This window comes from Meriones unguiculatus, chromosome 7 (genome assembly GCF_030254825.1).
Source record: "Meriones unguiculatus strain TT.TT164.6M chromosome 7, Bangor_MerUng_6.1, whole genome shotgun sequence".
Classification (NCBI taxonomy): domain Eukaryota; kingdom Metazoa; phylum Chordata; class Mammalia; order Rodentia; family Muridae; genus Meriones; species Meriones unguiculatus.
The window spans coordinates 118,608,879-118,622,757 of NC_083355.1; the positions used below are offsets into that span (position 1 = coordinate 118,608,879).

General features: G+C 41.3%; 1 gene segment (V, D, J or C); it reads right to left on the reverse strand.

Moving 5' to 3' along the window:
* Positions 1 to 662: 662 nt before the first annotated feature.
* On the reverse strand, positions 663 to 1,284 carry LOC110541079 (Ig heavy chain V region 441-like). The segment is given in 2 exon segments: positions 663 to 1,081; positions 1,182 to 1,284. Coding segments are annotated over 2 exon segments (465 nt in total).
* Between the last annotated feature and the right edge of the window lie 12,595 nt (positions 1,285 to 13,879).

Consider the following 13,879-nt stretch of genomic DNA (forward strand, 5'->3'; position numbering starts at 1 on the left):
TCAGTGATGAGAGGTCACCCCGTAGACCCAAAGTGACCCATGATAGATTAACATAACAATGGCAAATTCCACCTCTGTCTCTGTTTCAGAGTCTCTCTCTGTATCTGTTTCTCTCTCTCTCTCTCTCTCATATGTGTGAGTGTGTGTGTGGTTTTCTTGGTGACTAGATCTCTCTTAACCTCACTTCTCCTGACATTTTCTTGAAGGCATCAGTGCACTCACATTTTCATGGTGAACAGAGAAGAAGGTGATGTCATAATACTCTGAGTCATCTAAAAGCACTGCCAGGCGACATCTGGATCTGATACACACAGGCCTCAGAGAGGGGAGGCTTGAGACCTGCTGGCGTTTAAGGTCTGATGATCTCGTCCCCACCTCCCTGTTGCTCATTCCTTAAACATGTGTGGCTTTATGATCAAGAACTATGACCAAAGCTCTGCCTGAATGTGAAGAGAGAGAAGAGGAAGGGAGAGAGAGACACTCTAGGATGTCCCGGAACTTGCTTATACTGTGCCTTCAGGTACGGTGACATGTGCTTTCAAGTGAGACTGTACAGTTTTGCCGTCATCGGATCCCATCAGAACATACATGTAGAGAGACCTCCCAGAGAACTGTAAGAAAACTGGCAGCCCAGCCCCTGAGAATGCTTAATCTTCTCTGCATCATCTCCTGAGCTGAACCTGTGTTCTCTGTGTGTTGTGTGCCCCCTGGCGGTCGTGAGCGGCCTCACAGTGAGGTTTGTGTCTGGGTCCACACTGAGGTCCTCTCATTGTGCGTCTTGCACAGTAATAAGTGGCCGTGTCCTCAGATCTCACTTTGCTCATCTGCAGGTAAACAGTGTTCTTGGCGTTGTCTCTGGAGATGGTGAATCGGTCCTTCAGGGACGGTGCATAGTGTATTGTATCACCATTTTCATTAATTCGAGCAACCCACTCCAAGCCCTTCCCTGGAGCCTGGCGGACCCAATGCATCCAGTAGCTAGTAAAAGTGAATCCAGAGGATACACAGGAAAGTTTCAGGGAGCCCCCAGGCTGCACCACGTCTCCCCCAGACTCCACAAGCTGGGCCTCGCACTGGACACCTGCAAACAGAATCCTGTTAGTAAATTGCCATACAAGCTCGCTATCCATCTCACCCGTGTCCACTGATGGACTCAGTATCTCTTTTTCCTGATGCATTACCTTTTAAAAGAGCAACAAGAAAACCAAAAATCAGACGGAAATCCATGGTGTGGTCTATGTTCAGTGCTGATCTCTGAATAAGGAGAACAGGGAATCCGGGCTGATGATCTTGGCCTGAGCTTCAGGGTCAATGCTGGCTGATTTTCATGAGGAGAGAGAGACTTATTTGCATGTCTTCCTGACATATAACAAGTTCTGTAGTTGGAGGGAGGAGATGACACATACTGATTGTTTGTAAATGTTCTGTGGGTGTCAGCCAATAAAGAAAACGCCTACAAATGTTTTTGTTATAGTAAGATATTTGTCCTTGGTTCAAACTAAGACTCTTTTACTTTTATACTTTTATACTTGCAAACAAAAGATCCATTTTAGTGTTAATTTCCACCTTATTCCCCAAGTCCTGAATTTTAGAAGACAGTGGCCACTGCTCTGTTTCAGGCTCTGGAGCTTTTATTCTTTTACTCTGTGGGCTCAACCCTTTTGGACACAGCATTACCTGAGTCAGCTCCAGACCAATCACAGCTCTCCCTTTTCTTTACTGAGATCATGTGACATGACTGAATTTCAGGGTTCAGCCACAAACTTGCTTAGGCTTTGTCCAGACTTGTGTATACCAAGGGCATTGATTTGTTGTGCTATTGTATGTTGCAGTTCTTGATTCCTGCACATTTAACAATTTCTTACTAGACACAGGGAGAGACTGAAAAGATAAACTTCAGTGTACAGCTCAGCATTTGCAGGCTAATGTCCTCCATGATGACCTGACAGTCCTTTTAGGAGGGTGCCCTTACTCCCAAAACACCTCCTCTTGGTTTTTCTTTCTTGCTCACCTTCTTTCATCCCTTCTTCTGGACAGCTACCTGTCCTGATCATACCAGGAGTCCTTAAATATGCTCTTCCTTTTCATGGAAATAGACATACAGGATGGAGTTCTGATGACTCCTCACTCAACTCAGTTCATCACGAATGCCACAGGTTGCTCTGTGTCCAGCCTTCTCTGTTGTAATTGTGACTGATACGCTGAAAGAACAATTGAACAAAAGGGTTTTTCTATTAAATTGCTGATTCTTATTTAAATGGGCTGCAGTTTCCAGCACTGAATATAAACCAGCTGAGCTTTGGGATGTCGGTGCAGAATAGTGTTTTTCTTACTCTTCAGGAATAGGAACTAAGTAGCTCAAACTACAGGACACATCCAACTCTTTACAGGACAGAAGCTGTAAAGGGACAGATGTGTGTACATGAGGAAGGACATGGACACACATCTAAACACAGGTGTAGACAGGGTTGGGAGTCAGATGCCCAGGATCACTTCAGAAACTGTGGAGCATGGAGAGACTGAACCTGGCAGAAGCAAAGCCTGCTGGGAGAAAGATCCAAAAAAGGTGTCAGGAAGATTACATCCACACAAGGAAGATTGTTCTCCATAAGCACAGGATTATTAGTGATTACAAGCAAACAAGATGGTTTAACAGTTAATTCCAAAACAAACAAATAGACAAGTAGGACACTACAGAGGATGCTCAATTCTCATTCAGAAAGTAAAATAAGTCAGACACCAGAAACAGTGGAAGAAGGAACAGGACAGGAACCTACTATAGAGGATCCTCTAAAAGACTCTACACAGCAGGGCATTGAAGCAGATGCAGAGACTCACAGCCAAACTTTAGACAGAGCACAGGGAGTCTTATGGAAGAAGGGGATAGAGAAGGACCCAGAGGGGACAAGAGCCACACAAGGAGACCAAAAGAGGCAAAAAAAGCAGGCCCATAAGGTTCTGCAGAGACTGATGCATTAACCAAAGACCATGCAGAAAGAGTACCTAGACCCCCTGTTCAGATGTAGCCCATAGACAGCTTAGTTTCCATATGGGTACCCTAGTAAAGTGATAAGAGACTTTCTCTGACGTAAACTCATTTGCCTGATCCTTGATCACTTCTCCTTGGTGAGGCAACCTGGCCATCCCACAGAGGAAGAGGATCCAGGCAGTCCTGATGGGACCTGATAGTCTAGGGTCGGACAGTAAGTAAGGAGAACTTCCCCTATCAGTGGACTAGGGGAGAAGGATAGGGGAGGAGGATGGAGGGGAGTGGAGGATGGGAGGAGAGGAGAGAGTGAGCTACAATTGTAATACAAAGTAAATACATTGTAAAATAATGATAATGATAATAATAATAGTAATAATAATAATGATGATGATGATGATGATGATATCCCTGAACCTTGGTGTCTTGTTCTGTGCAGGACTCTTCAACTATTGCAGTAGAACACTGGAACAGAAAGCCCAATGTGTATGCAGAAAATAGTGGTTGGTCTTGGCTAGGAGACAGAATGTGACATGGACCTGGTTACTTTCCATAAAACGTGGAATATATTAAACAGAGACAGTGACTTAAATATTCATAAAAAGCTCCATGTGCATTTATTGAGATGGAATCAGAAAGAGAAATTTGGAGACTTTTGGATGAAAAGATGTTCTCCTTATACTTCTTCAAGAATACAATAATTCATAGTAAATATTTTATGGAAGTCAGGACCAAGAATAAAATCATAAGCACTTGTCAAAACAAATTACTGGTAAAGATACTGGAGACAAAGTTAGAAATATTCACATTAGTAGATGCTATGAAAGAACTATTTGGACTTAAAATCCTCTCAACCAGAAAGAAATCATGCATGGAACTGGAATCTTAAACAACTACCTAGGGTTAGTTAAGCCATAGATCTTGGAGAAGAACTGTAAGACTCATGGGAGTCCTACATTACCGGAGAAGGCCCTTGAGTCAGTCATGGAGACTGGGATCGAAGCAAACAGCAAGAGGTTTATTGAAACCAGAACGAATTGGGGTCTCCTGCACCATAAGGAGAGGTAATCCAAATTAACAGAAGCTTTGGGTTTTTATACATTTAGGCATAGGCATCTCTAAAAATAGCAACAGTGCAAGTTTTAATTGGTGGCTATTCAGGGTCTAGCTAAGTGCTTGGGACATTCTGGTCGGGTGGGTGGCAGGTGTTCCCAGGGTCAAACTGCCCGCGTTGCGGTTTCTTCAAGGACTGCTTGCCCCAACCTATGTCATTGGGGTCTTTTTCCAGCAACTGTCTGTGCAGATGTTTCAAGGTCTGTCTGAATTTATCTCCTTGGGGCTTCTCCAGCTGTGTGGATGTCCCAAGGACAGCCTGCATCAGTGTCCCTGGGGTGTTTCCTGCAACTGTCTGTAAGTCTGAGTCCCCGGGGAAGGGGTGATGCATAGGGAAGCCGGTATGTGTTGCACCTGGCAGTAAGTGGAAAGTTCTCAGTTTTCTTGGTTGCTCTTAAGCTAAGTCCCTGTAACTGGCACTTTATTAAATAGCATAATATCTAACTGAATTCTAACTCTTTATCCTTATACCTGCAATAAATGTAGTCATCACGGTCACCAAGGAAACTCTCCTTGCAACATAATCTAAATCAAAGAAAAAGAAGAGAGAGAGAGAGAGAGAGAGAGAGAGAGAGAGAGAGAGAGAGAGAATGAATGAATTTTAAAGAACAGGGGACTAGCAAGGACGGGTTGTAGGGAAGAAACCAAACAGGAAAATGGTGGGAATAAAATATCTCAAAAATAGCAAAAGTTAAGAAACAATCAGAAGGAAGACCAAACATTTTATCTGTTTCTTTCATAAAATAGACATAAAGACAGCAGAAATGGTCTGATATATAGCTCAGTAGGTGGAGTGGTTTCCCAGCATGCACTAACAAGGTTTCCTGTGGTCACAGCAGGAATACTCTGTGATTGTGTATTCCTGTGATCCCAAAACTCAGGAAGGGATCAAGGAGGGTCAGAAGTCTAAGATAATCCTTTTCACAGAAAGGTTGAGACAAGCCTGGGACTCATGCTTCCATTTTTTTCTTCAAATAGAATCCAAAACATAACTCTAGAGAGGTTTATGAAAGAAATATCACAGGGAGAGACAATTTCCACACACAGGGAAACAGTCTCCTCTCTGCCTTCTTTTATTCTGCTCAGTTATAAATACACCATGGATTTTCTTATGTATAATTAAGGTAGTTTGTAGTAGTTTTAAAATTTGAGAAAATAAAAAGTATTAAATTCAGGGTACATAACAACTGTTTCGCATTGCTTTTCACACAACTTGATGTGAGCTGCTAGTCATCACCTGTGATGGACTGAAGACCCAGATACTCTGAACTGAGTGAGTCCAAGCTCTCCTGTTGTTTATGTCAGGAAATTTATTAGAGGGGCCCAAAATCTTACACAACGGTTAAAGACATACAAACACCCATATATACACGATATTTTCCAGCAATAAACATGAAGGAATTATGGTATTTTTAGGAAAATTGATGGAATTATATATTACCAAATTATGTTCTATGAGGCAGTATCAGAACCTGCGTCATGACTTTTCTGTTAGATGACATACTTTTGTGAAGGAAGGCATTAACACGTGTGTTAGAGTATTTGGATGGAGGCATGATTTTACAGTATAGTAAATACACATGTTAGAACTGTCACATCCTCCAGCTTTGCCTGATTAACATGTGCAATAAAAATTAAACATAAATAACAATATTTTTCAGCTAAAGTGCAAATAAATCCATTGGCCTCAATATCAGCTCAAAACAGAAACCCCATATGCACAGGTACATGACAGCTCTGTCCACTATGTGTTAGTTAAATAGCCGAGAATGCTTCAGTGAACTGATGGATGGAGAAAGAGAAGTGCGGGGGTCCTGGTGGCACAGAGCACTTGGGAGTGGACAACTAATCGCCGATCTAACTTAGCCACAATAGGAAGCCCATCCCCTCTCTCCCTGGATGGCCAGGAACAAGGGAAGAAGCAAGCAAACTGGAAAAAGTCAATGGCATGCTTTTCTTAATGATATTCTGCTATACTCATAGATCAGTGCCTATCCCAATCCCCATAAAAAGGATTCACCCAGCAACTTATAGAAACAGGTACAGACACCCACAGACAAACAGCAAAACAGTAGGTGGAGCTCAGGGATCCCATGGGCAAGTTGGAGGAAGGATTGCAGGAAGCAGAGGAGTAGGAGACAGCATGAGAACCAGCCCACAGAATCAACTAAGCAGGGTCCCTGGGGCTCCCAAAGACTAACACAACAGTTATGGAGCCTGTGTGGATCAGCACTGCGCCCCAGGCATATGTCATCTTTGTGCAGCTTGGTGTCCTTGTGAGACTCCTAATGGGGGGAATGGGTTAGTCTCTGACTCTTCTGCTTGCTCTTGGGACTCTACCTCCTACTGAATTACCACAGGCAGCATTGACATGAGGGCTTATGTCTAGTTTTATTGTAAGTTGTTATGCCATGTTGGGTGATATCCCCGGGAGGCTTGTTCTTTCTGAAGGGACATGGAGGAACAATGAATCTGGAGGATAGGGGAGGTGTGAGAAAACTGAGAGGAGATGGGGGAGGGAACTGTGGCCTGTGTGTATTGCATAAGAGAAGAAGAACAACAACAACAAATTCAATATTTAGTGAATATATTTCCATAAAACTGCCAAGACAATTTAGAATGATATTTATAATCCTATGTCTATTTTTTAAATATGCAAAAATATATGGAATTTGTAATTTATTAGAGACAAAATCTTCTTATACTCTCTCTCTATATATATATACATATATAATTATACATACACATATATGAGATACAGTGATATAATCAAAATGTTTCCAATTTGAATTTTTTTTACTTCCTAAGCCAAAAATACTTTCTTTAGTTTGTTATTACAGCTTTTGATTTGATTTATAGAACTACTAGCAGTTGCTCTCTCAGTAGATTTATTTTCATAATAATTTTTTAAAGTGAAAAAATAAAGTAGGAATGACCACATGCTACAAAACAACATAATGACAGAGACAAAAAATTCCTTTTGCGATCTGGAACAACATAAATGTGCTTATTTGAACCAATTTAGTTAACATAGTACTTGATACTAGCTTGACTATCAGTTACAAAAAAAGTAAAAATTGAAACAAACTTAGCACTGCAGATGACATGAATATTGCTGAAAACACTGAAAGATTATATAAAAATTACACTGAACAAATGAAGAAAGATGGTGGGATACATTAATGTGACATGACTATAAACCAGTATTAAATATACTAAAATAAACCAAGAAGGAAACGCTACTTTTAATTGTTAGATAAATAAAATGACTAGACTGGCTTCTTGGAGCCTGCGCTTTTCTCAAGGGAAAGCAATAAGGGGAGGATCTGTTTGGGAGAGGAACTGTTGGGAGCCTGGAGGAGCAGAAAGAAGGGAAACTTCAGTTGATTTGTGCTATTTGAGAGAAGAATCTATTTTCTGTAAAGAAACAAAATTAGCCAAATAAGGAAAAAACTGTACAAGAAAATAAAATGAGAATTAAAATTAACCTAAACGTAGAGCATAAAAATTATAAAATTTGTGAAAAATATAAAATAAGCAACACTAAAAGGAAATGCTTTAAGAAGTTAGGAAATATTGTGTATTATATCTACATCACCTACAGATGATATATCAACACAGTCATGAAGTCATCAGATTTTCATCAGTAAGCTAGAGTTGCTGAGAAGAGTGACTCTCAACCAAGAAAATGCCTCTATAACATAGTCCTTTAGGCAACATTACTGGGCACTTTATTGATTAAAACCAGGGCAGGGGCCACTGTGGACATCGCCAGCCCTGGTGCAGCAGTTCTGCGTCATAGGAAAAGGGAGCTGAGTGAGCCACAGAGAGCAATCCAGAAAGGAGTGTACCTCCATTGCCTCTCCATCAGTTATATCCTTCAGGTTCCTGCCTTTCATTTCTGACTTACCTTTCCTCACTGTTACATGGCATGTGATTGGGACAAATAAGCCAAATAAATGCAATTCAATTTTTGTGGTTGTCCATATTACAGCACTAGAAAGCAAATGAGGACACCTGGGATTTCTGTCAGAATTATAACTACATTCTTAACAAACTACGACAAGTAATCTAAAAGGCCTTAAGTTGCAAAATTACCAAGTAAAGAAACAATCAATCACGAATAAAACAATGAATCAGGAAGCATTGCAGTAGGAAACATAAAAACAGGTGCAAAGCTATCGTGATCCACACAGTGCCACATCATCATTAGTGACCACAGGAAAAAATGCAACAGAATTTGCCTCCATATTGCAACCAATTAGTCTTTAAAATGTTCTAACCTCACATGTAGCGGAAGTGTAAACAATAAGTGTGGTTCAAATTGTTATCCTTGTTCAGCTTAATTAAACTTCTTATTTCTCAATATATAAAGAAATAACCTTATAGTGTATCCATCACTGAAAGCTAAGATCACCAACTGTGAAACCTTTAAAAAGAAATCATTGCATAAATATGTCATGATAATGGGCTGAGTTTTATTAATTAAAGCTGTAAAACAAAGAAACCAGGGCCCAATTTGTCAGTTTTACATCATAGCCAAAAGTTTCTTCACGGCAAAGCAAATTTAAAAAGTATAAACAGAACCTGAGGTTGGGGAGATCACATAATGAATGAGAGTCAGGGATCTACAAGTAGTTAAGTCAGTAGCAAGGGAATAACCAGGCCCCAGGTGAAAGAATTATACACATGACAGAGACAGGCAGAAAAACTCCCACAGGGGCATAGAAAGTCTTCCTCATCACACAGCATCAGAGACATGAATGTAAAACCCTGCTCAGATGTTACCTCAGATTTATATGGATATCACCCAAAAGACTGAAGGAGAGAAGGGTTGGTGAGGAAATTGTGGCAGAGAACCCTCCTGCATTGTTGGAGGAATGTAAACTAGTCCAGCCTTTAATAAAGACAGAACAGAAGTTCTTAAAAATGCACAGTATCACCACTAAGAGCTGTCTCACTCCTGGGTACATATGACAGATGAGAGAAGTCTGTTGTCTAGAGAATGTGTGAACACTCATGCTCACTGCAGTGCTGACAACAGCAGAAGTGATTTGGACAGTCATGTCACACAGCATCCATGAATGAAAACATCATGAGTATAAGGTTGTTCCTGGAGGCAACAAAACAGAACGTATATTCATTTCTGTCCTTGGTGATATTTTATAACCAGGGAAATACAGTGCTATTTAACTAGGTAAAACATTGGAAGATAAATACTCCTTGATAGTATTTTGGCTGAACAGAGAAGGCATTTATGAACTCTTCTGTGCAATATAAATAGTCCTTTATTTTGATAGGAATGATCTATTGACTGAAAATTTCCACATGAGCAGATTTTAACCGCTTAAGCCTGCATTTTATACAAGTCACATTAGCTTCAATCCTGTGAAATTCTTTAATAAGGATCAGTAGATAACAGAAGGCTAGCACAGAAACAAAGGAACTGGGCCCTGCTGGCAATGAAGAAATCTCTCTGTTCCCCCAACCAATGATGTACAGTGTAGTTCTACCTCTCTTCAGGTGGGACAAAAACATTGGAAACAGGAGGTGTATTTGGCTTTTTGCTGCCTTTGGATCCCTTTTCCTAGCTGTGCAGCCTTGTCTATCCAAGGTGGGATAGAAAGCGCCCAGTCTACTCCACATTGATCAACGGGGGGGGGGGGGGGGGAGGGGATGCTAGACAGGGGAGGCCTCCCTTTTTCTGAGCCTTTTCTGAGGACAGGCGGAGGATAAAGTTAGGATGGTGGGGGTGAGGTGGTGTGGGAAATAGGCTGGGAGGAGAGGAGGGAGGGGATACTTCAGTTGAGATGTAAAGGAAATAAATTAATCTTAGAACTTGTGATAGCAGTGCAGAAGTGTAGCTCTCCACAGTTGATGGCTTTTGGCCTGGGGTCCTGATTGGGAAAAATTCAATGGCTGATCTTAAGGGCTAGGACACAGGAAATTTAACTATGCTTCAGTGAGTACATGGGCAACAAAATTGGACTCCTCTTCCCTGTTCTTCTTCTTCTTCTTTGTCTTCTTCTTCTTCTTCTTCTTCTTCTTCTTCTTCTTCTTCTTCTTCTTCTTCTTCTTCTTCTTCTTCTTCTTTTCTTCTTCTTCTTCTTCTTCTTCTTCTTCTTATTCTTCTTCTTCTTCTTCTTCTCTTCTTCTTCTTCTTCTTCTTCTTCTTCTTCTTCTTCTTCTTCTTCTGCTTCTTCTTCTTCTTCTTCTTCTTCTTCTTCTGCTTCTGCTTCTTCTTCTTCTGCTTCTTCTGCTTCTGCTTCTTCTTCTTCTTCTTCTTCTTCTTCTTCTTCTTCTTCTTCTTCTTCTTCTTCTTCTGCTTCTGCTGCTTCTTCTTCTTCTGGCTCTGCTTCTTCTACTTCTTTTTTTTTCTTCTTTTTCTTCTTTTTTTGGAAGGGGTTCCAAGGTTCAAGAGAGGTAGACCAGGGAGGGCTAGGAAGTAAGGGTACTCTGAGTTTGTGGTATAAAATTTCCAAATGATCTAAACTAATATTATGAAAAAAATAGTGGGCATAGGCCAATTATATAATGATTCCCCATAATAATTACCCATGAGAGAACACACATTTTTATATGTGCTATGAAAATTAATGTGGTCTTCTTCAAGTTAGTATTCACAAAAGTATTTCTTGTTTACTGATAGTGATATGAAGGGAGAAAACAAGGACTTACATTCCGTGTACAAGAAGTAGAGAACAGCATGTGGGGTTGGAGACTCGTATGCAGACGCCTCTGGGAGATCAGGGCACCTAGGATAGGCCTTTTTGCCACAGGATTCAGTCACAGGAGAGCAATGATCATGTGGAATGACAAGGTTATGGCTCAGAGAGCAATGGCCTCTATTTGTAAGAAGTCACAGGACAGGTCAAAATGGCACAGGGTGGAGATAACTCTAGGACAGAGTGAGAGAAGTAAGGTGACTCCTCAATGCCCAATATAATGTAACTGTCACTTTCACCCCCAAATTAACCTTGTTCACTTTCATTCACCAAGAGACCACTCACAAGGCAGAACTTCAGAATTCTGGGCAATGGACACTTTATATATACCAGGGCCTTTCCAGCACAGGGCAGGAGATGAAGCCTGAGTAACAGCTGAGCTCCAAGTGCCTGACCTTCAGGTAGAGACAAGAGAGCATAGGTTGGATTTTTTTGCTTGAATGACAAGAAAGTGGAGATGTGAAGTTGAATTAATAAAGGTATTTTTGAATGATATCTCATCTTTTTATGTACAGGCCTCATGTAGCGAATCAGTTTTTAGACCTGTTAAGGATTACTTGACCACAGTTATTTTCCTCTTGTTCTGTCCTCTTTACCATGTACTATAACAACAGCAAACACTGTACTAGTCAGAAAATCCCAGTGCAGCACTCCTAAGACAATGCTTGTCCAGGATGCCTGTGTTTCCTCACATCACATCCCAACATCCATGAAAGGCCCATTTCTGTTCTAATAGGCAGGAGTAGGTTATTTTATGTTCTTAGGTCTTGTGGTAAATTGTCAAACTAAAACAAAAATTACAAAAAGCAATTACCCTACATGTTCAGTGACAACACATAACATCCAGACTGAAGACCTGAAGAGGCTCTCTGGGGACCCTCCAATTGGGAATCCAGTCCCCACACAGCTTAGAGGAACTCAAAGATTTCTGCTGTAAAAGCGACTTTTAACAGCTCTCGTGCTGCCCTTGTCCTCTGTAAGTGTTGAGCACACCCTGAGGATCCTGAACACACTTCAGGGAGGGTTGGTCACACTCATACTCAAGTCTCCACAGTGTGTCTTGCAGCCTAGTAGGTAGGCATTTACAACCAATCTCTAATCTACCTGAGAATAAGGGATTCTAGAGTGAATGTGGGGTAAATTTCAGGATTAAGACAGTTAACATAGCTTCCCACACCTTCGTAAGGAAACAGTGCTGCTCCCTAGATTTATGTATGTGGAGTTTATTCCATTGTGACAGCAACTGCCCTGTGGTGAATTAAGGACTGTGGCATTCCTGTTTTGGTTTCTGTGGCATTCTCAAGGGAGTGACTTAGGTTCAAGAAAGAAACTGTAGTGAGCTATACTCACTTCTGCTTTGGAATCCTCAGGGAAAACATTACAACTCCCTTGGTTTGCTGGTTTTCATGTAGGAAGTGAGAGGAGGAACTCCTGCTGGAGTCTCTCTGCACCTGCTCCTCAGTTCTCTGCCTGGTGTGTGCAGTGAGCTCCACCTGCTGATCTAGATTCCTCCTGCTGCAGGGTCACAAGTCTGGGCTCTGCTTCTAGAGAGCAACTCCAGAGTCTGGCTGCTGAATGGTGTTCTACAAGACATGTAACTTGTGTCTTCACTTCATGACCTTGCTTGAGCTCTACTCTCCTAAACACAAGGTAATGGGCCAGGACAGGAGCTTTCTTTTCATAGATATTGCTGAAAGCAATTCGATATGAACTTTCATGGACTATGATCATGATACCCAGTAATCACTTCCTCATGTGAGATGCATGAGAATATGTTTGTTGAAAAGTGTACATGCAAGTTTTCAAAGGTTTCAGACACATTTCTTAAAAATGAGATACACCAAAAAAGTTATATAAGTTTAGTAATCTCTAGGAAAATATAATATGTGGGGTAACTAAACAATCACACTTTCCTATGAATTAAAAAAAAGTGACTTTTGATCAAATAATCAAAAGTTACAGAATGAATGTTCACTTCTATTCAGTTCAATGTCAGTGAGAAAATAGGAAAGCCCATGGTAAAGGAAATGCTCAGGTCCAGCCTTAGGTCACCTGGGGAATGGTGAGAAAATTTCCCTGGCTCCTGACTGTCTCAGCCCTAAACTCTGTTCACAATCCCTTACCCCGCATTCCCACAGTCTGTGAATACCTTCCCATAACTAGCAGCTCCATGTTAGGACTTGGGGCACACACACTCATCATCCCAGGGTCTCAGCTCCAACCTCAGGCCTCCTGACACTTGGGACCCACAGAATCAACCCCAGATGCTGCTCCAAAGCAAGTGTCATGAGCTTCTTTGGAAAATGATGCTGTTATACAGACAGTTATTTTTGGCCCTCACCAGCAACTTTCTTCTTTTTGTTCTTGTGACTTGTTTTATATTATTAAAAACTCTCATCCAGGAGTAATCACTTTCATGCTAGCACAGGTTCCTACAACCTTACATGTGGATATGATCCCTAGGGAAAATTCAGATGGTGAAGCAGAACTGAAGAACATGTCAATTATGCTTATACCAGTTGTTGGGTTGACTCCTTATGTGCTAAGACTCACTCACTGGTCCTAAGCATCCTTCAGGGAAGTTTGTGCCCAGGCTCACACCATGTCCCATCACTGCGCCTTCTCTAAAGAAATAGGAAGATATGTCCTCTAATGTATCTTATCTGCCTCAATTTTAGGTAGGTAATGTTTTCTGGGGTCTCGTGAAAAGGCGAGTCTGCCTTTACAGAGAAAGCACATTCTGTAGTGAGACCACTAGCTTTGTTTTTAGCAAAATCAAAGCACTCAAGATCTTTCCATAAGGTCAACAGGACCCGGTTCATGTAGTAACCACTGATGATGATGCCAGAGCCAGCACAGAGGAGCTTCAGGGAACCCTCTGGCTTCTCCAAGCCTTCCCCAAGACTTAATTAACATTTACCTCAGGCTACACACCTATAAATACAGAGGATCCTGTTGAGGAAATGCTCACACATGTTCTCTGTTCTTCTTACTGATGTCCACTGCCAGAGCTGATCATGGAATGGATATTTGAGCTCTTTCCTCTGACAGAGCT